Source organism: Capricornis sumatraensis, chromosome 21 (genome assembly GCF_032405125.1).
Source record: "Capricornis sumatraensis isolate serow.1 chromosome 21, serow.2, whole genome shotgun sequence".
Classification (NCBI taxonomy): Eukaryota; Metazoa; Chordata; class Mammalia; order Artiodactyla; family Bovidae; genus Capricornis; species Capricornis sumatraensis.
Window position 1 is genome coordinate 28,015,122 of NC_091089.1, and position 26,853 is coordinate 28,041,974.

Here is a 26,853-nt window from a genome sequence, read left to right on the forward strand (position 1 = left end):
AATATATTTGTGTGTATGGCTCATGTATGTATATCAATATATATATATTAATTAAAGCACATGTGAAAAATGCTTGTTTATTGCTAGAAATGATGTTTTATACCTTTCAGGAATATGAACTTGAAATGTGGTCTGTTGTAAACTAATTCTACTGAACAGTTTAAACTTTTTCTTTATTAATTTTAGCTACTACGCCATGGTTTGAGTCTTACAGAGAGACCTTTCTTCAGTCGATGCCGGCGTCAGATCATGAATTTCTGAACCACTATTTAGCATGTATCCTTTGACTTTTATGTTCTCTTAAAATATGTGGAAGTTACTAATCTCAGAAAGAGTTACATAAACGCAAAATTGTTGAGAGGATGTAAAAATTATTTTTTATTGATATGCTTCAGATTTTCTTGTTGTCCTTGTTAAATGGCATCCTAGATTCAAGACTGGTAGAGCTAAGTTTTGATTAAAAAATAAGAATACTAAGAGCCTGCCTAGTTTTTGTCATCCAACTTGCACATTTCATGCTTAATATGTTTTTAAGCTATTTTAGAAAGAAAAAATGTAAACTGTCAGTGTTAACTGCTTTTGCTAATTGTCTCAAAATTCCCTGGTGGTTCAGATACTGAAGAATCTGCCTGCAATGCAAGAGACCCAGGTTTGATCCCTGGATCAGGCAAATCCCATGGAGAAGGGAATGGCTACCCACTCCAGTATTGTTGCCTGGAGAATTCCGTGGCCAGAGGAGCCTGGCGAGCTACAGTCTGTGGGGTCTCAAAAGAGTGGGACACAACTGAGCGACTAACCCTTTTGCTTTCAAAATTAACTGCTTATGCAAAAGCTCAGATTTAGAAACAGCTTTCCACCCTTTAGTAACATGTTTTATAGCTGTTAACCTCCTTTCACAGTTGTGACTTTGATTTTTTTTAACGTGGTTACAGAGAAAAGTTGAGAAAGGGACAGAGTATGAAATTTCACTGAGATGGAATGGAGAGGATCAAGACTCAACAGAAGTTTTCACTATGTTGATAGTTGAACAGTTTTCATATTGTCCATTTTTATTTTCATGGATTTCCTAATTGTATATATAAGTGATCTAAACAGCTGTCAACAAGATATCTTTAGTACTTAGAATCTTGAATTACTTAGAAATGTCGAAGAAATTATTTTATGCTTGCAGGAAAAACTGTAAAAATCAGATTTTGTTTGTTTTAGCTTATAAAATACCTCCCTAAATTTATTTTTAAAGAATAATATTAATTATTGGACTTCCTAGATGGCACAGTGGTAAAGAATCCACCTCCCAGTTCAGGAGATGCAAGAGACACAGGTTCGACCTTTGAGTCGGAAAGATTACTCTGGAGAAGGAAATGGCATCCCACTCCAGTATTCTTGCCTGGGAAATCTCATGGACAGAGGAACCTGGCGGGTTGCAAAGAATTGGACACTACTGAGTGTGCACGCATGCTTGCAGTTTATTTTAACAGGATAATAGTTACTATTAAATGATAAGTGATAATTACCTTAATGTGGTTTACAAGGTATGTTGGTGGCATCCTCTGGTGAAGCTGAACCTGTGGAACAGTTTTCAAAATTGTCACAAGAACAACATCGAATTCAGCACAATAATGACTATTCCTACCCCAAATGGTTTATACCAAATACACTTAAATATTATGTACTTTTACATGATGTAAGTGCAGGAGATGAACAGAAGTAAGTTTATTTTTTTTAATTTTAAAATATTTCCTGTCAAATGAGTTAACATTAATTTTGACATGGCTTAAGTTTTTGATATATTTTTCATCTAAGAAAGCAAGAGTTTATTAATAAATTAGCTTGATCTTTTATTTGAAGTTATATTCAGCAGCTACATCATTTTATTTCATATGCTTATCCAAACTTTTCCTTCAGTGTATGTGTCTATTAATCTTTGTTTACGAGCACTTGCCATTTTATATTTATAGATCTTAGCTGTATTTCTTAGCTGTATCTTACTTTGTATATTATTATTGCTCATTTTTTTCTCTTGTCCCTTTCCTGGTTTTCCTGTAACTTTTCGTTTCCTGGTTTATAGGCACTTCTTTTTTCACTCTTCACTCTTATCACTTTATATTTTTAAACTTGATGTTTTTCACAGTCTCAAAAAAACATCCACTTATTTCTTATGTCCCCTTTAATGTTCTTTGTTAGTGATTTACCATAGTCCTTTTATTTGGGATAAGAGAATAACTTATCGTTAACGATGAGTTCTTGGAAAAAGATAATATTGAAACAGTTTTACTTTTGTGGCTTTTTCTGGCCAGTGCAGACTGGGGAGAAGATGGGACACCTGATACTTTTTAGTTAAGAGGGAAACTTAAATGTCCAAAAAAGGTTAAAAATAAATGCATTAAGACTTTTTCCTGCTTTGCAGTTTATTTTGATTTTTGGTTCAAGATATTGATCAAAATTAATCTTTTGTTTCAAACTGTTATTCTGTTACGTCAATGTTGTTTAGAATATGCAGTTAAATAATTGTTTTTGTCCTTGTCCTGAGCACATGCCATCGTTTTAAAATAAAGTTTTCTTGATAAAACCAAAGAATTGTTCTGAGGATTACTAACCTTTATAATTTTTTTGATATCATAAATAATCTGTAACCTCTTGGATAAAGTGTATTTTATAAATAGAAATAATTTGAACTGGCTTTTATTAGTTTCAGTCGTTTGAATATGGATACCTTCCATATTAAATGGTTATAACGTGGATATTTAAGTGGTAATTAAAGTATTAGATCAGTGGTTCTTATGCTTAAGTGTCATTGGTAAAGCAAGTAGATGTTTAGTTTATTGTATGTGAGTAAATATACACACACATATACTTTATGTGTTTATACAAATTTATAACTGTTTTACTTAACCAGCCTTAATTTTACAGTGTGTAATAAGATTTAATTATTCGTTAGGTTTGTTATTTGTATAGTATTAGTATCTGCATTTGAATGGGCTATATCCACATGTTTTTTGACACCAGATAGCTGATGAGTTTAGGGAGAAAACCTAATTAGGTTAGTTCTATGTACCAAAATTTCATTTCCATTAGAATGATTCTTAGGCTGACTTATTTGAATTATCTTATCTCTTACCAACTAGCAAGTCTAGTTAACTAAAAGTAAGGAAATCACCTGCTTTTTGTTGCATTTGAGATTAGCTTATGGGTCCAGCTGATAATAAACTTAGCAAAAAAGTTGGATTTTTATATAATAAGTATTTTGACTGCTTTTCTTGTGTTTTCTTTTTTTTTTTTTCCCTTCTTCTTCTAAACTGTTTTCTTTGGAGACTGCTTAGGGAAGGCTAAACTGTAGCAGTAAAAGATGATTTTTGGGGGCGGATGCTACAGTTATCTATTTTAGCAATTATATTTTTTGGTAAGTTATCTGTTATCTAAGGCAGAATTTCCCAAAGTTGTATTTCCTGAAGGCTAGTCCACATAGTTGAGTTTCTGATTTATAAGTTTGAAGCCACTCTTTGGAAATTCACTATACACAGTAGCAAATGGAAGACTCAGAGGTGGTCTGCTGCAAAGAAACTGGTTGGCTTGATTACTGTAGTTCCCCAAACTAGTTTGACCACTGAAACTTTCTTTTTTAATAACATGGGTATTTTTGCAAAATTTATTCCATGAGACGTACTTTGGTAACTGTACTTTAAGGTGATAACCAAGCTAGCTAAACTTCAGTTAGAATCATGAACTTTGTTGTAATTTTTAAAATTATGCTACTTCTAATGTCTTTTTTGGGAACTATAGTTTTTCATGGTTTTTGTATTATTTTAATATCTATTATTGTCTAAGATCCTGTCTTTGTTGGCTACAAACATTTCCATTTTTTATTTTAGAGCTGAGTCAATTTATGAAGAAATGAAACAGAAATATGGAACTCAGGGTTGCTATCTACTTAAAATTAATTCTCGAACATCTAATCGAGCATCAGATGAACAGATACCAGATCCTTGGAGTCAGTATCTCCAGAAAAATAGTATTCAAAACCAGGTATATGTAAAAAACAACAATGAAGCAAACCACAAAAGCTATATTTCAGTTTTATGGCTAATGGCATCACTGTAGAATTTGTAGAATTACTAATAGTTATTTTATGGAATCTGGCTAGTTTTGATCCACTACTATGTGAGCTCTTAATGTTTCAAAAGCTGTTTTTAACTGCAGTAATCCCTTCTTTGTATACCTTTCAGGTATAAATATCAGTGTTAATTGTTATCTTGAAAGAAAAGTGGAGACTTCCCTGACAGTCCAGTGGTTAAGACTCTGCGCCTCCACTGAGTGGGGAACTAAGATCCCACAAGGCGCATGCTGTGGCAAAAAAAAGATGAAAAGTGAATTATACCTTAAGAATTGAATTAGATTGACTAAACACGTAGATAATAGAATTTTTGGCTTGCACATTAAATTCATTATGAATGCTTACAGTCAATTCTTTATTATCCACATGCTCTGGGGGTTGCCTTCCTTCATTTTCAACATGCTGTTCTTATGGCCACCTTTTGGAGCTCACACTTTTTAGGTGGGTGGGCTTTTTTCCCTAACTTTCCTTTGATTTCCTTTTCTTTTGAATTTCCAGGAAGTTTTGTTTCTTCCTAATCAACTTTTCTAATGTTGATTTCTAGACTAATGTTAATTGCTGTCTGTTGGCTGGTGTGTGGTGGGTGTAAAGTTTCACGTTCTGTCCAACTTTTAACATAGAATTTTATGCCACTTGGTACTAGTCGAATGCCAGGTTATACGCTTAGTTCAGGTAATCAAGAGTTGACTATTTTTTGTTTAGAAGGAAGATTTCCAAAGTAAATGGAAAATATATTTTGTATAATTAAGCTGCATTATATACTTTATGTGATACTATTTAAAAATATGAATTAGAAAGTATGTACATTTTGATGTTCTAATAGAAATAGTTTAATCTGTTTATATATTAAATTTTAAATCCAATTTTACTCACTTTAATTTTATAATGCTGGGGAAAAATGTCTGAAGAGAAAAAGAACCAGTTGGAGGTAGAAGAGCTTTAAATAGTGTTTCAGGGCCATACTCAAAATAGGAATATTATTGAAATACTCGGTTTAAAATCTAACCACCTAAGGTTGGGAAAGAGAACATAATAGGTCAAATTGTGCAGTTGGAGAACTTTTAACAGAAGACAGAGTTATAGATATTCTACAGCTTAGAATTCTAGAAGTCCAGGATTGGAGGATAGTTTAAAGGTTGTCAGATCCAGTCGTTGTCGTGATGCTTTCAGTTCAGTTCAGTCGCTCAGTCGTGTCCGACTCTTTGAGACCCCATGAATCACAACACGCCAGGCCTCCGTGTCCATCACCAACTCCCGGAGTTCACTCAGATTCACGTACATCGAGTCCGTGATGCCATCCAGCCATCTCATCCTCTGTCGTCCCCTTCTCCTCCTGCCCCCAATCCCTCCCAGCATCAAAGTCGTTTCCAATGAGTCAACTCTTCTCATGAGGTGGCCAAAGTATTGGAGTTTCAGCTTTAGCATCATTCCCTCCAAAGAAATCCCAGGGCTGATCTCCTTCAGAATGGACTGGTTGGATCTCCTTGCAGTCCAAGGGACTCTCAAGAGTCTTCTCCAATACCACAGTGCAAAAGCATCAATTCTTCGGTGCTCATCCTTCTTCACAGTCCAACTCTCACATCCATACAACACTACTGGAAAAACCATAGCCATGACTAGACGGACCTTAGTTGGTAAAGTAATGTCTCTGCTTTTGAATATACTATCTAGGTTGGTCATAACTTTTCTTCCAAGGAGTAAGCGTCTTTTAATTTCATGGCTGCAGTCACCATCTGCAGTGATTTTAGAGCCCAAAAAAATAAAGTCTGACACTGTTTCCACTGTTTCCCCATCTGTTTCCCATGAAGTGATGGGACCGGATGCCATGATCTTTGTTTTCTGAATGTTGAGCTTTAAGCCAACTTTTTCACTCTCCTCTTTCACTTTCATCAAGAGGCTTTTTAGTTCCTCTATACTTTCTGCCATAAGGATGGTGTCATCTGCATATCTGAGGTTATTGATATTTCTCCTGGCAATCTTGATTCCAGCTTGTGTTTCTTCCAGCCCAGCATTTCTCATGATATACTCTGCATGTAAGTTAAATAAGCAGGGTGACAATATACAGCCTTGACGTACTCCTTTTCCTATTTGGAACGAGTCTGTTGTTCCATGTCCAGTTCTAACTGTTGCTTCCTGACTTGCATACAGGTTTCTCAGGAGACAGGTCAGGTGGTCTGGTATTCCCATCTCTTTCAGAATTTTCCACAGTTTATTGTGATCCACACAGTCAAAGGTTTTGGCATAGTCAATAAAGCAGAAATAGATGTTTTTCTGGAACTCTCTTGCTTTTTCCGTGATCCAGCAGCTGTTGGCAATTTGATCTCTGATTCCTCTGCCTTTTCTAAAACCAGCTTGAACATCAGGAAATTCACAGTTCATGTATTGTTGTAGCCTGGCTTGGAGAATTTTGAGCATGACTTTACTAGCGTGTGAGATGAGTGCAGTTGTGCGGTAATTTGAGCATTCTTTGGGATTGCCTTTCTTTGGGATTGGAATGAAAAGTGACCTTTTCCAGTCTTGTGGCCACTGCTGAGTTTTCCAAATGTGCTGGCATATTGAGTGCAGCACTTCCACAGCATCATCTTTCAGGATTTGAAACAGCTCCACTGGAATTCCATCACCTCCACTAGCTTTGTTCGTAGTGATGCTTTCTAAGGCCCACTGGACTTCACGTTCCAGGATTTCTGGCTCTAGATGAGTGATCACACCATAGTGATTATCCGGGTTGTGAAGATATTTTTTTGTACAGTTCTTCCGTGTATTCTTGCCACCTCTTCTTAGTATCTTCTTCTTCTGTTAGGTCGTGATGCTTTAATTTCCTTTAAATCTATGAGTGACCTCATCTATTGAAAGTACTTACTGTGTTTTTAGGTAACCTGCTCTATGTTTAAGCAGCTTGAGGATCAAGCTTATACTCAATCCTATAGGGATCATGTCAGTTTTTCGTTAAAATGACTTTCAAAATATAGAACATAACTCTCATGTCTTTTTGAAATATTTTTCTAGGCTAAATATACCATTTTGCCGCTCTTTCTTAAATGTTGTTTTTAGTCAATTTCTTGTCCTGATCACCTTCACCTTATTAAGTTCTAGGTTATATATTTTTCTCAAAGTCTGGCACTCAGAATAATACCTCATGATATTAGTGGGCTCATGGAGTAGTCTGGACATTTTTTAAAGTTGTTTTGGTGGCTGAAACCAATACCCTTTGTACAAGTAAGCATTGCATTGGATATTTTCCCAAAACTTCTGTGTATTCAGAATGCACTCCAGCCTATTAATACTACATCCATGAGCCAGGGGATTCCATACCATCCTTTTTTAACCCCTCCAGTAGTCCATCTTTCTTGCCATTATTCCTTACATAGTTGCATATACAGGGATTCATATAGGCATATGCATATCACATATAAATAGATAAACTGAGATAGAAGTAACTTGAATTCAGAAGAATTAGGGTAGTGTGCATGTGAAACAATATAAGGATATAGTAGGTGTGGATTTAAGTGATAGAATATGATACATGGAAGAAGTTAAGAATTTGGAGAATTAGACATTTTTTGCTGTAGCAAAAAAAATGAGGTTTACTGTAGTTGATAAATTTGGTGATATCTTAAATATGATTAAGTATAACTATTAATATTTTTTATATTTTATTTTGATAGGAATCATATGAAGATGGCCCTTGTACTATAACTTCCAATAAGAATTCTGATAGTAACTTGTTTTCATTGGATGGATTAGATAACGAAGTCAAAGGTCTTGATATACTTTCTCTTAAGTTTGGGTCTTTTGATCGAAAATAGCACTCTTGTTAAAGCATGCTAATCTTTATATGTAAAAGATGGGGGAAATTTTCATAGTGAAAAGAGATAATGGTCAGATTAGCTTTTCCTTTGAAGATTTTATTGAGTTATTTGAGTTGATGTTTTTTGAGATTTAAAAATTTGTTTTATAAGAGTAATAAGTCAAACTTCATAAAAATTTTTTTGGTAGAGAGCAAGGGACAGTATGATATGTAGCATTAATTAATCCCCTGTTCACGTGATTTTGAGAGTTTTATTTTTGTATTTTAAATAACAATTTGGATAGTGATAGCTTTAAAATTTTTGCTATAATTTTTCTCATTGTTAGTGCTATTTAAAAATAATTTTTGTATTTAACACTATTTTTCTTCATTTATTTACATGAATTAAAAATTTTCTATTACGTGTAATAAGTATTAACCCAAGTACTGATTTTAGGGGGAGATTTGAATGCTATTGTCTTAGACTTCTAAGACATACAGTAAGAGAAAGGGTTCCAATACTGTTTCTTTTCTTTAGCAGTATAGTAGTAATGCCGCAATTTTCTGTTGCTTTCTGGGTAAAAGAAAGATTTGTTTTTCAGTAGATGGCTTACCAAATAACTTTAGAGCTCACCCACTTCAATTGGACCCCTCCAGTGACTCTTCTAATAGCATTGATGGCCCAGATCATGTAAAATCCACTTCATCATTACACGAAACAAAGAAAGCAAATGCTGGAATTATTCATGGTGCATGTTTAACCCTTACTGATCATGATAGAATTCGACAGTTTATACAAGAGTTCACATTTCGGGGCCTTTTGCCACATATAGAGAAAACGATTCGGCAGTTAAATGATCAGGTAAGATTTAATTATTTGCATTAGTATTTTTTAAAATTTCAGGAAATAGTAAACTTGGGAATATAGTAGTATAAGTTTAAGAGTGTATGTTTTTATTTTTAAAATAGACCAATATTAGTATTTATTAACTTATTATCAGTGATGAAATTCTAGTAAATCCTAGAAGAGGCTTATTTATTTTTATTAGGGATTTTGGATAATTTTCTTTAAATCATTGTTATTAAAGTGCACATTTGCTTACTCTTAAAACTTTTTAGTTATTTAGACTTTTTTCTTTTCTATGTAAATAAAGAAAACTAAACTCATGTTTGTCAACATATTTCATTTGTTTTCTTAGCTAATATCAAGAAAAGGTTTGAGTCGATCTCTATTTTCTGCAACTAAAAAATGGTTTAGTGGCAGTAAAGTTCCAGAAAAGAGTGTTAACGAGCTAAAAAATACATCTGGATTGCTGTGAGTAAAATATTACTGTTTTTAGTTTTCCTGTATTTAACTCTGATTAATGTTTAACTAATGATGTTCTGCAAAAAATGTCTGTATCTCTAGTTTCTTAGTTTCAGTTTGGTCAAAACTCCAGTAGATAAGAATTGTGACCATAAATAAGTTATATCAAATTTTAAAAAAACCTATAAGTAATTGATATCTAAAAATAAATAAGATCACAGGGAGGTCACATTATTGGGTCTGTTTTCCTTAAGAAGATGAGTTGGATTAGGTATTCATTGATAACTCTTCTTTATTAAAGTACTGAGGTCTAGTAATTCTAAGACATAGCATGTATTTAGAAATTTTCTCTAAAATCTGGTTTTAAGGGAAAATAAAATTCATTTTAGATTTTTTTTTTTTTGACTACATAAAGGTGAGTCACCTGGAATTGATCATTTGCTTCCTAATTTGACCATGGAGAAAGTGCTTGCCTTCTGCTGAGAAATTCTCAATATAGGGACATAAATTATATAGATACAGATGTAACAATCTGTTTCCAGATATCTGAGAAATTCGACCTCCTTGGAGGTAGAATTTTTATAAGACAGGATCAGGTTTTCGTATGTTTTGGACAATTGGGCATCTTTTTAGACATTTTGTAATATTTAATGGCTTAGCGATCATAGATTCTGAATTCCATTTTTTGTTTTGTATCTACAGGTATCCACCAGAAGCGCCAGAGCTTCAGATCAGGAAAATGGCTGACCTGTGCTTTTTGGTGCAGCACTATGATTTGGCGTACAGTTGCTATCATACTGCAAAGAAAGATTTTCTTAATGATCAAGCAATGCTTTATGCAGCTGGTGCCTTGGTTGGTATTCTGTAGTACTATAATTTCTTGTTCCTGCTACCATGAATGACTTAGAAATTTTTCTTCATGAAATGGCAAGCAGAATTTTCCCTAGGGATAAAGTTGTACTCAGGGAGCACATAATGCTTTATAGATTTTGAATTAATTGATGATAACCTGATGGATTTCTATTAAATTAGTATCTTCAAACATGGTCATACATGAGAGTTTCTTAGATTTGATTAATACTTTCTATTTAATTTGAATTATAGTTTGTACTGTAGTCCCAGTATAAGAACGTCTCTTTTTTAGAGGATTCTTTTTTATGTTTTGAAAAATGTTTTAAAATTGTTCAAAATGTTTTTTTCTGATCTAAGACCATTTATTGGTTAAGAACTTGTATTTTGGTGTGTGACAAACTTTCATCTTAGGCAAGTTACTGAACATCTCTAAGCCTTAGTTTTCTCATCTGTGGAATGTGAATCCTAAATATGGTTAGATGAGGTACTAGGTTTGTAAAGTGTCTGGCACACTACCTTATATTTAGGCTGTCAATAGGCATTGGCAATGTTAGTTTTGTAATTGATATAAAACCTAGGTGTTTCAGAAAGTATTTTCTGTGCTGCCGTATAAACTTTTACTGTATTTGAAAAGTTGTCATAAATATGTTTGTAATCTACTTTCTGTGCTTAGAAAAGAGTAAACTAGCATGGTTACTTTCTACATAGTCTATTTAAACAACAGGACACATGACTTAAAGGGAAACTAGGATTCATTTCTTTTAGGGTAATTTATCCCACATAAGGACAGATTGCCCTGCATGTAACAGCTACATATAGAAAAGTTATAAAATTGTTCTTGGTTTTAAATGATAAATGAAAAACATTAAAATTTTCCAATTGGATAAGGTATGCAAGGATTTTTATGTTCTTTTTTTATTAGAACAAAGTGAGTTGCTGGAATATAAAAATATGAGCTGAAAGAGCATGCTACTAATGGAGAAAAGGGAAAGGGATATTTTCAGAGAACCAGTATTTTTCCCCATCTCATCTTCATTCAATGTTGAACAAAGCATACCATTGGCCATTTGATTTAAAAAATAATGCAACGTGCTTGTGCACAGACACCAGTTACTTTATGTTCAGTTAAAGAATGGGGAAGGGGAAAAGGAAAGAACAGAGAAACTGTACAGCAGTAGTCAGGATGTGGTGGAACCAAATTGCAGCATTCTAACTGAGAATGTCTTCTTGGTCTGGAGGAACAGAATTCTGGAGTTAAGTAGCAGGTTCCCTCTTTGGTAGAAACCTCTTGTCTTCCACTGGAACACATCAGTTGTATCTTCAGCCTCCATTTCCAACTGTGCAGGTGTGTCTGTTTCATTGATTGGCATCCAGACAAATGGGAATCTGGTCTGGCTCCTTGACAAAGCCTGTTGTTCACAGTAGGCTTCCATTAGTTTACTAAGTGGCGTGTGCCTCTTGATCTTAAACTGCGCAACAGAGCCCTTCTGTCCTGCCCCCTTCACATGACGAGGATCATCATTCTCAGTCTTGACTTCTACCTTGGGCTTTTCATTGGCCATGGCATGTGCAGGAGTCTCCTCAGCTGTTGCTTCAAAAAAGCGGTGCCAGGTCCACACCAAAGGGGCATATGAGCGAGTGGCAGGAGGAGGCGGCGGCAGTGGTGGCAGAGGCAAAGAGCACAAGTCATGTGCTCCCTTCCCCACTCTGCGTGCCTGTGTAGTCTTCTTAAAAACATGTAAGCTATAAACATCAGTGTGAAGAATAGAAATACATAAGACTCTACTTCATTGATAATTACCATGTAGATAACCTGTTTAATAACTGCCATCTATTTTGCATTTATTTTAATATTGTATCTTTAAAAATAAGATAGTAATTTTAAAAAGTAAAGCTAAAGTAAAAAAGTCATCTAACTTTTAAAAAACCTTTAAGAACTGAAAATGTTGATGAATAAAAGTATTTGAAAAAGTATATGGATTGTCCTTGGCTAGACAGCCTGTAGTCTGTGGTTAACTAACATAAGCTAATAGAAAATCACAAACACTTAAATGTTATTTCATCAATACTTTATAACATAAATTCATAATTTCAAAATTGTGCATAATGTATCTGCAAATTGAAAGTTTGGAAAAATCTTATGGCACAAAATTTGTATGATTTTATCGTATTTAAGCTTTTTCATTTCTGTCTACAATCTGATTAATACTGCATTTAAACCATTTAGATGGAGGCAAATTAGTGGCATATTGAGCATATTAGTAGAGGCATATGAAGGAAAAGTAATTGAACACTGGAAAGTAAAGGCATAGCTACTATAACATATGCACACCTAAAAATCATTGTAGTCTATAATTACCCTAAAAATCATAAGCCTTAGAGAAAAATTGATCTGGTAGAGTCCTCATAAAAGCTATGTATCTTTGTAACCAGAGAATAAGATGTCGTGTGAGGCAGCTTAGCATGGTGGAAGTTATCCCAAGAAATAAAAAAAGTACACAAAACCAGTTTGTGAACCCTGGAGTGGGGAAAAGAACTCGTAACCAGTGGAATTGTCGTGAACGTAAGCATGGAAAGAAGTGCAGCCTGCCTTGAGCAAGAGCTGTGCAAGGCTGGGAGTATACATCGCTAGAGAGACGCCCCCTGCTCCCCAGTCACACACATACAAGGAGTAGGCATTCATTTTTTATTTTCTTAAAGCACAGATTACAAAAGTTCCTGCTTGGGCAACAGCTAAGTTGAGAGCTTTTTCCTTTCTTGCTGAAGGTTATAAGTCTATATTTGCTATTTTTGATCCCCTTGCCTAAGAAAAACTATTTTTGAATGAATAAAAATTCTGTTTGTACTGATACCACCTTCCTATTTACCATTCACATAATAGATAATTGATCACAAACTATACTGCCTGTCCTTTTTGATGAAAATTAAGATACTTAATTATTTTTAACTATAAAGTTAAAAGGTACATCACAGAAAACCAAAAAAAATTTTTTGGAGAAATACAGTTTATTTTGTAGTTTAATTTGTCATAACAGCTGAAGGTTAAGGAGGTCATTCCAGTTCTTGACTAAAGTCTTTGTAAAATGTGTTAACCCATTACTGTATACTGTAAGAAATGATTTAATGGTTGATTATTGAAGATCATACAGTTTCTTGGGGGTGATCATTCTGAATGTTCTCATTGTATTCTTAGAAATTGTTAGCTTGTATGTATATTGACTAGTGATTTCTTGTAGAATTAAATTAGAAAGTGACTTAGAATTCGAAGCCTATTTTTCTTACAGGATTTTTTCCTTAGTACACTTTTATTGGTGTATGTATGTGTGTGTGTGTGTGTGTGTGTGTGTTTGTATGTAGTATATATAGTGCATATGTAGCAAATATAATGTATTTTTATATAGTATTATACAATATGTGGGGCTTCCCTGGTGGCTCAGATGGTTAAGAATCTGCCTGCAGTGCAGGAGACCTGGGTTCAAGGTTGGGAAGATCCCTAGAGAAGGGAATGGCTACCCACTCCAGTATTCTTGCCTCAAGAATTCCATGAACAGAGAAGTCTGGTGGGCTACAGTTCATGGTATCTCAAAAAGTCAGGCATGACTGAGTGACTAACATTTCCACTTTCAAGCTATATATGTAATGTATTTTAGTTTTTTTGTGTAGTATAGAACCCTATGTGTATTCATTATATTTATTAGTTAAAATATAAGCTAGTTAAGAAAACATGATGTTTCAGAGCCATAGAAAATTTTGTCACATGGAGATCACATATTTTCATTGAATTTCTTCAATAAATTTTTGTGCTGGATGCTGAGGATACAGATATTTTGAAACAGGTAGGGTTCATACTATCATGGAACTTAAACAGTCTGTCAGGTTAAAGGCTTTAATCATATCCCAATTTTTACATAAATTATTTTTGTGTTTTTTCCTCTATTTTAAAAACTGCTACAGAAAAGTGTTTATTCATCCTAAAAGTAGGTTGACATTAGCAAATTTCCCCCCGATTTATGGAAGTTTCATTTATTTCTAGTTAAATTTTTATTAAAAGTTGGTCTATATGAGACTACAAGTATGAATGTAATATAGTATTTTACTAAGAGTCCAAAACCTTCATTTTTATTTTCATTTCTTTTCTCTGTTTTGGCTGCACAGTGAGGCATGCAGGATCCCAGTTCCCCACTAGGGATGGAACCCGTGCCTCCTGCACTGGGAGCACGGAGTCTTAACCACTGGACTGCCAGGGAAGCCCCTCACCTTCATTTTTAAGTCCTTTAGCACCATTGTGTATTATTTGAACTATTAATGGAATGGGTCTTTGAAGTAAGGAGTCCTAAAAAGTTGACAGATCGGTTTCAGAAATGATTTTTGTGCCTTCTGATACAGAATATGAACCTTAGAGTTTGTAAGAGGTGAAAGGTATATAGTACAAGTTGTTATGAGCTCTGATTTCAAATATCAAAGCCAGTAAATTGGAAACAGACGCAGTCTGTTTCTCTCTCTATGGTTCTATCATTGGTCCATTCTCTAGTCTCTAAAGAACAGGCAGTCACGAGGAGGTGGCAGCAGAAATCTTACTTGATAGTTACAGACCATGACCAAAAGTGTTTACTAGGTCTTCTTGAAAAACATTCATTTAAATAGTGACAGACTTTGGAATGTGATTGGAGAACTTTAAAACTGAAAGCATATAAATGTAATTATTTCCAAGTCTGCATTAGGCTATCAAATTTATATATGTGGCTACATAAAAAAACTCAGTGAACTGCATTCCAAATTTTAGACTCTGAATGCTAAACTGACGGCAAGAATTTTCTCGTTTTGAAATACTGTGATGTCTTTTCCTCTAGGAAATGGCAGCTGTGTCAGCTTTTCTTCAGCCAGGAGCACCCAGGCCATACCCTGCACATTATATGGATACAGCAATTCAGACATACAGGGATATCTGCAAGTAGGTGACTAGAATATTTATATTCTATCCCTTTAGAGATAAACTTGACATTTATATTGTAATTAAATATAAGTAGTTCTTTGTTTTTTTTATGTTTTAATCTTAAGCTCTCAAATCAAGTTAATATATAAATGAGGTGATCATTTAAAACTAGTGTTTTACTACATTTTCCTTTCCTGGAAGGATTTATAGTTAGGAATTAGTTAAATGTAATGTTGAACTTACTTGTTTCATTGAGGGCGATTTGTGTTTTGAGAACATTTTTAACTTTAACTACTATAAAACCAGGAATTAGCTAGTTTGAACTTTTCCTTGTTAAATAGGCAGATACAGAGAGGTAGATAATGGCCTCAGGAAGAAAATGAGAAACGTTTTGTACGTGTAGTGAGTTCTGTTGAAACTCCATGGAAGTTAGAACTCTCCACCTGTAAAGGAGACTATGAAAGTTGGTCCAGAGAGGGTTTCATGGTATGTTTGAGGAATAGACCTTTAAAGAAAGGTGGTTGGGATTTGAGAACCATAAAGATATTTCAGGAATTTTGGTTGGCAGGAACAGTATTTTGGATGTAACATTATTGGAGAAAAGGAAGAGAGCCTGGGCTAGATTAGAGGGTTTTGTGTATATGGAAAGGTGTTTTGAGAGAAATCAGTATGGGAGAACCTTAACTCTCATTTATCACTATTTTTAAGCAGTGGTTAAGATTTGTGTTTAATAAATGGGGAGTTACTGAATATTTGAGTAGAGCTTTGACATGGTTATTTTTCAGAAAGATTAATTCTAGCCTTTTCTATGTAGAATGGAAAAATTAAAAGATGAGGACATGAAGGCAGCTTTGTCTGCTATAGTGTTGAAGTAGTAGTAGTAGTCATAATAATGTGTTTAGAATACAGCACTGGTAATAAAGATTAACACTATTAGCACTCAGCGTTTACCACTGTGCCAAAGTAACTTATATGCTCATTTAATCTTTACAACAAATGTATGAAATGGTGCATACTGTTATTACTGCATTCTACAGGCAAGGAGATTGAAACAAAAGAGTTTAACTTGCTGGAATGGGTGAATTTAACTCAGATGATCATTGTATCTACTATTGTGGGCAATAATCCCTTAGAGGAAATGGAGTAAACTTCATAGTCAGCAAAAGAGTCTGAAATGCAGTATTTGGATGCAATTTCAAAAACGACAGAATGATCTCTGTTTGTTTCTAAGGCAAACCATTCAATATCATGGTAATCCAAGTCTATGGCCCAACCAGTAACTCTGAAAAAGCTAAAGTTGAACGGTTCTATGAAGATCTACAAGACCTAGAACTAACACCCAAAAAAGATGTCCTTTTCATTATAGGGGACTGGAATGCAAAAGTAGGAGGTTAAGAAACACCTGGAGTAACAGGCAAATTTGGCCTTGGAGTACAGAATGAAGCAAGGCAAAGGCTAATAGAGTTCTGCCAAGAGAATGCACTGGTCATAGCAAACACCCTCTTCCAGCAACGCAAGAGAAGACGCTACACATGGACATCACCAGATGGTCAACACTGAAATCAGATTGATTTTATTCTTTGTAGCCAAAGATGGAGACTGTCTGGACAGTTAGCACAAACAAGACCGGGAGCTGACTGTGGCTCACATCATGAATTCCTTATAGCCAAATTCAGAGTTAAATTGAAGAAAGTAGGGAGAACCACTAGACTATTTGGATATGACCTAAATCAAATCCCTTATGATTATACAGTGGAGGTGAGAAATAGATTCAAAGGATTAGATCTGATAGACAGAGTGCCTGGAGGTTCATGACATTGTGCAGCAGACAGGGATCAAGACCATCTCCAAGAAAAAGAAATGCAAAAAAGCCAAATGGTTGTCTGATGAGGCCTTAAAAATAGCTGTGAAAAGAAGAGTAGCGAAAAACAAAGGAGAAAAGGAAAGATATACCCACTTGAATGCAGACTTCCAAAGAATAGCAAGGAGAGAGAAGAGAGCCTTCCTAAGCGATCAATGCAAAGAAATAGAGGAAAACAACAGAATGGGAAAGACTAGAGATCTCTTCAAGAAAACTAGAGATACCAGGGGAACATTTCATGCAAAGATGGGCTCGATAAAGGACAGAAATGGTATGCACCTAAGAGAAGCAGGAGATATTAAAAAGAGGTGGCAAGAATACACAGACGAACTATACAAAAAAGATCTTCATGACCCAGATAATCACAAAGGTATGCTCACTCACCTAGAGCCAGACATCCTGGAATGCAAAGTCAAGTGGGCCTTAGGAAGCATCACTATGAACAAAGCTAGTGGAGGTGATGATATTCCAGTTGAGTTATTTCAAATCCTAAAAGATGATGCTGTGAAAGTGCTGTACTCAGTATGCCAGCAAATTTGGAAAACTCAGCAGTGGCCACAGGACTGGAAAAGATCACTTTTCATTCCAATCCCAAAGAATGCCCAAAGTACTACACAGTTGCACTCATCTCACATGCTAGTAAAATATTGCTCAAAATTCTCCAGGCCAGGCTTCAACAGTATGTACACCATGAACTTCCAGATGTTCAAGCTGGTTTTAGAAAAGACAGAGGAACCAGAGATCAAATTGCCAGCGTCCATTGGATTATTGAAAAAGCAAGAGAGTTTCAGAAAAACATCTGCTTTATCGACTATGCCAAAGCCTTTGACTGCATGGATCACTACAAACTCTGGAAAATTCTTCAAAAATGGGAATACCAGACCACCTGACCTGCCTCTTGAGAAATCTGTATGCAGGTCAGGAAGCAGCAGTTAGAACTGGACATGGAACAACAGACTGGTTCCAAATTGGGGAAGGAGTACATCAAGGCTATATATTGTCACCTTGCTTATTTAACTTCTATGCAGAGTACATCATGAGAAACGCTGGGCTGGATGCAGCATAGGCTGAAATCAAGATTGCCGGGAGAAATATCAATAACCTCAGATATGCAATTGACACCACCCTTATGGCAGAAAGGGAAGAAGAACTTAAGAGCCTTTTGATGAAAGTGAAAGAGGAGAGTGAAAAAGTTGGCTTAGAGCTCAACATTCAGAAAACGAAGATCATGGCATCTGGTCCTCACTTCATGGGAAATAGATGGGGAAGCAGTGGAGACAATGAAAGTCTTTATTTTGAGGAGCTCCAAAATCACTGCAGATGGTGACTGCAGCCATGAAATTAAAAGACACTTGCTCCTTGGAAGAAAAGTTATGAGCAACCTAGACAGCATATTAAAAAGCAGACGTTACTTTGCCAACAAAAGTCTGTTGAGTCAAGGCTGTGGTTTTTCCAATTGACATGTATGGATGCAGAGAAGGCAATGGCACCCCACTCCAGTACTCTTGGCCTGGAAAATCCCATGGACGGCGGAGCCTGGTAGGCTGCAGTCCATGAGGTCGCTAAGAGTCAGACACAACTGAGCGACTTCACTTTGACTTTCATGCATTGGAGAAGGAAATGGCAGCCCACTCCAGTGTTCTTGCCTGGAGAATCCCAGGGACCAGGGAGCCTGGTGGGCTGCCATCTATGGGGTTGCAGAGTCAGACATGACTGAAGTGACTTAGCAGCAGCAGCAGCATGAATGGATGTGAAGAGTTGGACTATAAAGAAAGCTGAGCTCTGAAGAATTGATGCTTTTCAACTGTGATGTTGGAGAAGACTCTTGAGAGTCCTTTGGACTGCAAGGAGATCCAACCAGTCCATTCTAAAGGAAATCAATCCTGACTATTCAATGGAAGGACTGATGTTGAAGCTGAAACTCCAGTACTTTGGCCACCTGATGCAAAGAACTGACTCATTTGAAAACACCCTGATGCTGGGAAAGATTGAAGGCGGGAGGAGAAGGGGATGACAGAGGATGAGATGGTTGGATGACATCATTGACTCAGTGAACATAAGTTTGAATAAGCTCTGGGAGTTGGTGATGGACAGGGATGCCTGGCATGCTGCAGTCTATGGGGTCACAAAGAGTTGAAAACGACTGAGCAACTGAACTGAAGGGCATGCAGTTAATAAATGGTTGAGCCAGTGTCAAATCTTGCCCTTTTTATAATTGTTTGAGAATATATTGGAAGTTTCTGGCAGAAGAAACAGCCTTCTGTCAAAGAGGAACCTTTGAAGAATTTGGAAAAAGAGTTTCAGAAGGTGGAAGAACTATGAGAGGGAGGCAGTAAGGAAGCCTGAAGTCCTTTAAATTCCTTTAAAGTCCTTTATCCACAAAGGGCTAGAATTCTCATAAAGTCCCATAAAGTCCTTTCTCTGAGATGATTTTCTTTGTCTTCATGAAGCCCAGAGCTTTTAGGGAGATTCATGTAGAATGATGCAAGACAAAAGTGAAAATATCCATTGACCCAGATAGCTATATGACAATCTGGTTTTGTCCTCCTGTTCACAACAGATTGTATGCTTTTTCTAAACACACTCTTAACTGTCATGCATTTACCATATAATCCTCCTCCTAAGTTACCATGATTGGTAAGGTTTATCATAAACATAATAGATATTTGGGGATAAATTAGAAACACTACATTAGTTATACATATCAATTTTAAGAATCTCCCCGATCTGAGAAATATTAAAATATAAATAAATTTTCTTAAAATACAGGAAATACAGTATACTTTACCAGGGCCCTTAGAATACCACACCCCACTTTTTAACTGATGCAGTCCTATTTATCTGGATAAATTTCTTATGAAACTTTCCCTTCCCTCCTTTATCTCTCGTATCATAATGAAAATTAGTTGTACTCTATTCATTATCTGTTTTACATCAGTTTCTGCTTTTAGATAGGAATTGTGTTTTAGAAACGCTTGCCTCTGTAGCACTTCCACTGCTTGACACACTGAGTTTAAAATGTTGCTTAAAGAAACAGTAAAGTCCTGGACTTGTGGTAGCCTTCTGACTTCATAACTGATCATATGGGGGAATATGTGAAGACAAAAATAAAACAATTGCGTTAGATTTACAAAGTTCACTAAAGATTCTCTAAGAACTGAGCGTTTTGAGTGTGTTGTAGTATATGTAAGTTGTTTAGTTGCTAAGTTATGTCCGACTCTTTGTGACCCCATGGACTGTAGCCTACCAGGCACCTCTGTCCATGGGATTTCCCAGGAAAGAATACTTGAGTGGGTTGCCATTTTTTTCTCCAAGGGATCTTCCCAGCCCAGGGATTGAATCCATGTCTCCTATGTCTTCTATATTGGCGGGCAGATTCTTTACCACTGAGCCACCTGGGAAGCCCAAAACATTCTCTCAAATAGTCATAAATATCAACCCTCTAAGAAATATCATGGTTTGTAGAAAGTTTATGGCAGATCACTACAGTAATTTTGGAAGCAATGAATTGTTTTTTAAAAGTATAACTGTTCAGAATGTCCTTCAAGTTAGTGATCTTTGGTTATAATTTTAAGGTCAAGTGGTATTTTCATTAAGGATTAGAATGTAAAATGAGAAGAACTTTGCGGCTTCAGTTGACCCTTGATCAAAATGGGTTTGAACTCTGTGGGTCCAACTTATACATGTATTTTTTCACAAAATATGTACTACAGTAGTACTACACAATTCTAAGTTGGTTGAATCCATGGATGTGTAACTGTGGGTACTGAGGGCCAACCGCATATGTTTGACTACACTGGGCAGTCAGCAACCCCACCCCCCGACTTGTTCTAGGGTCAGCTGTATTTCTGAACAAAAGGATTCCATCTTGAAATTTCTCAGTTTTCATTTATTTTTATTCAAGAATAAATAGTCCAATTCTAGATTTTTGATGGTAGAAGTCCATGAGAAAAATCAGCTGATTTCATATTTTCAAAAAGAAGATTTTGGTCAGGAACAGCTAGACAGCACTAGCTCCTCGATATCTCCAGGTGAAACATCCCGATGGTACTACCCCAGAGAAAATGTCTCATTATTCCTAAAAGTAATCAGTAAAATGAAATGCACATAACCAGAGTTTACAGTAAGGAAAGAAAAGAAATCTGCGTGAAATGTGTACCTTCCTTTATGTCTGAAAGCAGGTTTTGTTTACTAACTGCTGGTTCTGGTTATGTTCTAGCATTTTTCATATAGGAAATGTGACTTTGTATTGTGTTCTTCTTTTTTCTTTAAACATTTATTTATTTGACTGTGCCAGGTTTTGGTTGTGGCACATGGCGTCTTTAGTTGAGACATGTGAGGTCTAGTTCCCTGACCAAGGATTACACCTGGGCCCCCTGCATTGGGAGTGCAGTGTCTTAGCCACTAGACCACCAGGGAAGCCTCCTTATATAATTATACAATGATACAAAGTCTTGATGAGTTAAGAGAATTCTTTGAAGTTGTTTTATTTAACCATTTTTGGTAAGTGGAAAGCAAGGATACGGATTTCTTTTAGAATTGGAAATTTTTGTTGAACTCATGGTTACTGTGATATACTAAAATATCATTGTAGTGCTAATTATATTTTTCTTGACTTTTTTTCTTTAGGAATATGGTATTGGCTGAAAGATGTGTATTGCTTAGTGCTGAAATCTTAAAAAGCCAAGGCAAATATTCAGAGGCTGCAGCTCTCCTAATACGGTTGACCAGTGAGGTACTAAAACTGTGTAGTACTTGTTTTAATTAGTATTGTTTCATATTTTTAAAAATATTTTCTTTCTTCTTGAGAAGGTTATGCAGAACGAAATTAAAGGGGGACCTCTTTTTTGGAATTTATAACCTGGCTACTTTAGTAATTTGTAGAATTAATTTTAAATGCAATGTTTTGTAAACAGGATTTATTTTATTTACACATTTTATTAAGTCTACATGATTATTAAACCACAACCATCCATTGTATGTCTTCTGTGAATTAGGTTTTGACTTATGGATAACAGTATTTTTTTTTTTTTCTGTTCACTACTGATCTGATTTTATTTTTATTTTATTTTTTAAATTTTTATTTTTACTTTATTTTACTTTACAATACTATATTGGTTTTGCCATACATTGACATGAATCCACCACGGGTGTACATGCGTTCCCAAGCATGAACCCCCCTCCCACCTCCCTCCCCATAACATCTCTCTGGGTCATCACCGTGCACCAAGGATAACAGTATTTAAAGCAACATGCATATACATCATTCCTGATGTAAAATCAATACTTAAGAATATTCGGGAATTTTTAATTTTGTTTTTTATTCATATGAACTTGTTAAATCATCCTAAACATTTTAAAAATTCTATATTATGAATATTTCAAAAGGAGGAAAAACCTGCTCATAGCTGCTATTTCAGGTTTCCAACAATATTAAATTGCATTGACTATAGGCTTGTAAAGAATGGCAGTAATATGATTAAAGACATGTTTTTTTAGATGAGTGCTCAAGAACAGAAAAAACAAACACCTTTGTTTGCCCCTTAAATATTAACTTAACCTAGGGTTTTAACCCTTGGACCATTGTACCTTTTTACTTTTGTGTAATCTATTTACAGTTATGATTTTCACTCTCAAATCTCTCCAGCCCTGGAGCTTTAGATTTGAATGGCCTGGAGCTTTAGATTTGAATAACCAACTGTCTTTTAGACTCACCTACTCAAGTGTTTCCAATGCACCTTTGAGGCCACATGTCAATAACTAAACTTAATAGTTTGTAGATCATGATTTTAAATTATAGCCAAGCAGCTCCTAATTTGCTCAAGGCAGAAACTATTTGAGATGCTCCTGTAGTCTTCTATACTGTTAGTGACACAGAAGATGTTTTAACTTCTTAAATATGTGTTCTTTCTATAACTTAAAATATTTCACTTATCTTTCTCTTTTTAAAATCCCTCCTATTACTATCCTGGTTCGTGTCCTTAATGTCCTTCTCCTGGACTTCGTCCCGTTTCATCTTTTCTTCACCTCAGTTCAGTGGTTCCGATATCAGTCAGATCCTTCAGATAGTACCCAGGTTGTCTTCAGTGTGTTTGTCGTGCCCTCTTATATGCTGTGAGACCGCCATATCATATATTGAAAATTTATAAGCTGTTAGCTTCTTGAGGATAGGAAACTGTTTCTTTCAATGTTATTTTTCCCTAGTGCCTAACACTGGGTTTGAAACATGGTATATGATTTACAGATGTTTGTTAAGCTGAACCACTAATTATTCTAAAAAGTTTCTTTAGAATACAACTAAGTAGGCTAAGGGATGATATTAAAAATATTTTATAATTGATACTGTGTGGACACTGACCAATACGAACAGTTGTCAGACATTAAACTGTTTGGTAGAGCTGAGTATAGGTTCTTGAGTGTGTTGATGTTCTGTCTATTAATAAATAATCTTAACTTAGGTTTGAATATGTTGGCCATGTTTTTCAGCCTAGGAATTATCAGTGACTGTAAAAGGAGTTTATGGTTTAGAAGCTTGGAATAAAATTTCTTTTATTAGAGCAGATTCTTGTGTCTCATTGTAACATTATTTTCTTTCACTGTTTTTTCTTTCCAACTCTTTTTTTTTTTTTAACCCTTTTTCAAACCTGGATGATTTATTTTGTCATGAAATTCTAGAAAATTTATCATTGTCTTTTGCTGCTTTGGGGTGAAAGATGGGGGTGAATGTGTGTATTTCCCTGGAAGCTGTGATTTTTAGTGGCCTTTTCTACTGTGCTTTTCAGGTATTTCTTTGAAGTAACTTGAAAGTAGAGACTGCTAGGCATAATGTGTCTAAGATTATTAAATTTTAGCTAATAATTTATATTTATTGTACTTTTGTTTACTGGAAAAGCTGTATAAAATGAGAAGTGCATTTATCCTGAGGATAGAGAACTGAGTCACATAGTCTTGACACTCAGGAATTGCTTTTCCTAGTTTTTTGTTAATACCGTTATAGCACTTGACAGCTGTGAGGCCTGGATGAAAAGAGTTGAGCTCTGAGTTTGTTGTTTGCACTGTAAGTCTGTGGGCAAGTGGACCGTATTCTCGGGTCATGTTCTGGGATTTTCAGCATGGCAGAGCAAATGCGGCTTAATGATAAAACATGGCACATTTATCAGCACATAGGTAGTATGTCTAAATTTGGTGCTTTAAAGCATGATGCTTTCCCTCTACTTGTGTCTGTATTTCTGTGTTGAACATTTATTTTAGTCGTATAATGCTTTTTGTGTGTTACTCCCATTTAAATGCAAATAAATCAGCTTATCAGAGGTATAGTAATAGCAGCAGTTTTTTTTATAAGTTTCTCCAGCTTGGGAGGAACTGTTCTGTTTCTCTGGTAAGTTGATCAGCTGTTAGCACCTTTCCTATTAATTTCACAATTATGCAAAGGAAAAAAATCTTAGTGCCATGCCATCCTTGAGATCTGATTCACTGAAGTTTGTTGTCTTTATCAACTGCGTTTTTATGGCAGTTTTTACTGAAGCCTCTACCCCAAATGATTTTATAGCTGGTTGTGGGCAAAGTTCACAGACTGGAGTTCTTGCTGAAGTGGCAACCATGGGTTTCTTTTCTCAGCTCCTCAGAGAGCATGCATGATGGCCTTGTCATAGCATGGTTGTGAACTGCCACTGAAGTAAAATTGTATACTTCAAACATTCAAAGCCTCTGCTTTCTGGATAAAACTATCCCTCTGTGACATTCTGCCATTTTTCTTCCGTCAACACTGATGATAGTTAGCATTCTTTTCTGGTCCATTTTTTGGCTTCAAAGCAATGTTTTCCTACTTGAGGTGTCTCTGTAAGACAGGAACCAAGCAAAGAACAAAGCTGCAGTGAGATATAAGTGCAGTGTTTAGCCCTGCAGATCAACTCAGCAGCTTTACTGAACACAGGAGGCACATTTTGCTTCAGCTAAGTTAATATATGCTGTGGACTTTGCAGGTCTTTCTTGAATTGGTCAATCCAGTTAAAGTGGAGACTGCTGAGGGTTTACTGTCCTGGTTCTCAGTTGATGTACAATCTTAATAGAATCATTACACACCACCACAATTATCTAGTGTATATTCCTTATTTTAATCAGAATGTCCAGGATTGCTGCCCACCAAGTTTTGCAGGATAATGAAGCTTTGTAGAGAATTAAGATGTTTTTATGCTCTGTGTGTGCATGTATGTGTGTGTGTGTGTGGATGTGTGTGCATTGCTGGGAATAAACTTGAGAAATTTATCGGACTTAAACTGACTCCATTGAGAAACCTAAATTCCAAAATAGAATTAGAGGATATCTACCTGTTCTAGATATTAATGATAAAGTAATAGAATAGAATGAGAATTTAAATGCTACATATGATTGGCTGTCATTGTGTCATATTAGTGGGAAATGTTAGATTATTCACTGAATGGTATTGTGACACCTGATTAGCCGATTCCTGTCTTATTCATTGCATAATATAATTATAGCTTGATTAAAATATGAAAAAACAAAACAACCTTGAAAATATGGAGCTTCGCAGGTAGCACAGTGGTAAAGAATCTGCCTGCCACTGTAGGAAATGCAAGAGACATGCGTTTGGTCCCTGGAGTAGGAAAGATCAGGAAGATCTTGATCAGGAAGATCCCTGGAGTAGGAAATGGCAACCATTCTTCGCCTGGAAAATTCTGTGAACAGTGGAGCCTGGTGGGCTGCAGTCCGTAGGGTCACAAAGAGGCGGACATGACTGCGTGACTGAACATACAGATGCACACCCAGAGAAGAGAATATGGAAGAGCATTTTTTAAATTTAGGAATGATCACATTCTTTCTTAGTTTGATGCAGTATTTTGAAGCCATGAAAGTGAAGATAGTGTTTGACTACTAAAGAATAGACTCTTTTATAGTAAAACTGGGAAATACCATTTACAAATGTATGACAAAGGCTTAATATTGATTAAGTGTACAAAGGGTTCTTACAAACTAGATAATCACAAAAACCCATTCACACATGGGCATAACAGGCAGTTTGCAGAAAAAGTACAAAGACCCTTAAACCTATGTTAGATGAACAGCCTTACTATTAAAGAAGTCTAAGTTGAGGAACTAAGTATTATTTTTCTTTTATGGAAGGTCAAAAATCTTAAAATTTATTTTTGACTGGGTAGAGTAGAAAATAAACTCTTACTCTCTGAGAGTTTTTTACTGATATAACCTTTTTGTACCAAAATACCTTATATATTGATTGGAATTTGAAGTATATGCATAGCTTTCATTAACTCCGCACTTCTATTTCCAAACACTTGTCTAATAAAAATATTTGTTTGTACAGTTATTAAAAAATATTTTTAAAGATGTTTATGGAAGAGTTTTTTTTTTGTAGTAAAAATTTGTGGCAATATTGAATCAATCAAGTGGAGACTATATTAATAAATTATGCATTTATATAATAGAATACAGTGTGGCTTTAAAAGAAATGAGAGATGTAGATGTTTTGGAAGGATGTAGATGATCCTAAGGTAAAAAGTGAGATAATACTCTGTGTAATACTATTTCTGTATAAGAAAGTATGAGTATCAAAGCTGTGGCATTTGACATATAAGTGCATACCTATTTAGAAGGAGAGAAGTGACATAGGCCAGCGCCATGCTGGTAATGGCAGTTATCCCGGAGTCAGATGAGGCATGAAGTAGGGAAGAAAGATGCTTCCTTTTTTTCTTCAAACATTCATTCTTAAAGGGAAAAATAAAGAGGCCATATTTAATAATTTTTTAAGAAGAAAGCATTTTCCTAAAAAAAATAGAGAAGTAAGCGCCCTGTCTTCCCCAAGTAATTCTGATGCCTTGGTTAACAACTGCTTGTTAATTGTACATTCCTAATTTTCCCACTCACTAGCTTTTGGATCTAATTAAGAAAATCATCTGATCATTTAGCTTTTGTTATGAGGGGGTCTGAAATAGATAATATCTACCATTTACTGAATGCTTTTCCTCAG

The 26,853-nt window shown here is 35.5% G+C and overlaps 1 protein-coding gene and 1 pseudogene across 1 annotated transcript in view; one reads left to right on the forward strand and one right to left on the reverse strand.

Annotated features, from left to right (window-relative positions):
• Positions 1-26,853, forward strand: part of TRAPPC8 (trafficking protein particle complex subunit 8) — an 85,298-nt gene that overhangs the window by 16,504 nt on the left and 41,941 nt on the right. Inside the window, exons 3-11 of the mRNA XM_068993630.1 lie at positions 187-276; positions 1,533-1,707; positions 3,870-4,023; positions 7,777-7,870; positions 8,504-8,760; positions 9,098-9,213; positions 9,907-10,057; positions 14,907-15,007; positions 21,480-21,585. Coding sequence (XP_068849731.1) covers positions 187-276; positions 1,533-1,707; positions 3,870-4,023; positions 7,777-7,870; positions 8,504-8,760; positions 9,098-9,213; positions 9,907-10,057; positions 14,907-15,007; positions 21,480-21,585 — 1,244 coding nt within the window. The remainder of the gene's footprint in view (positions 1-186; positions 277-1,532; positions 1,708-3,869; positions 4,024-7,776; positions 7,871-8,503; positions 8,761-9,097; positions 9,214-9,906; positions 10,058-14,906; positions 15,008-21,479; positions 21,586-26,853) is intronic.
• LOC138097551 (small ubiquitin-related modifier 2 pseudogene) lies at positions 11,235-11,618 on the reverse strand (annotated as a pseudogene).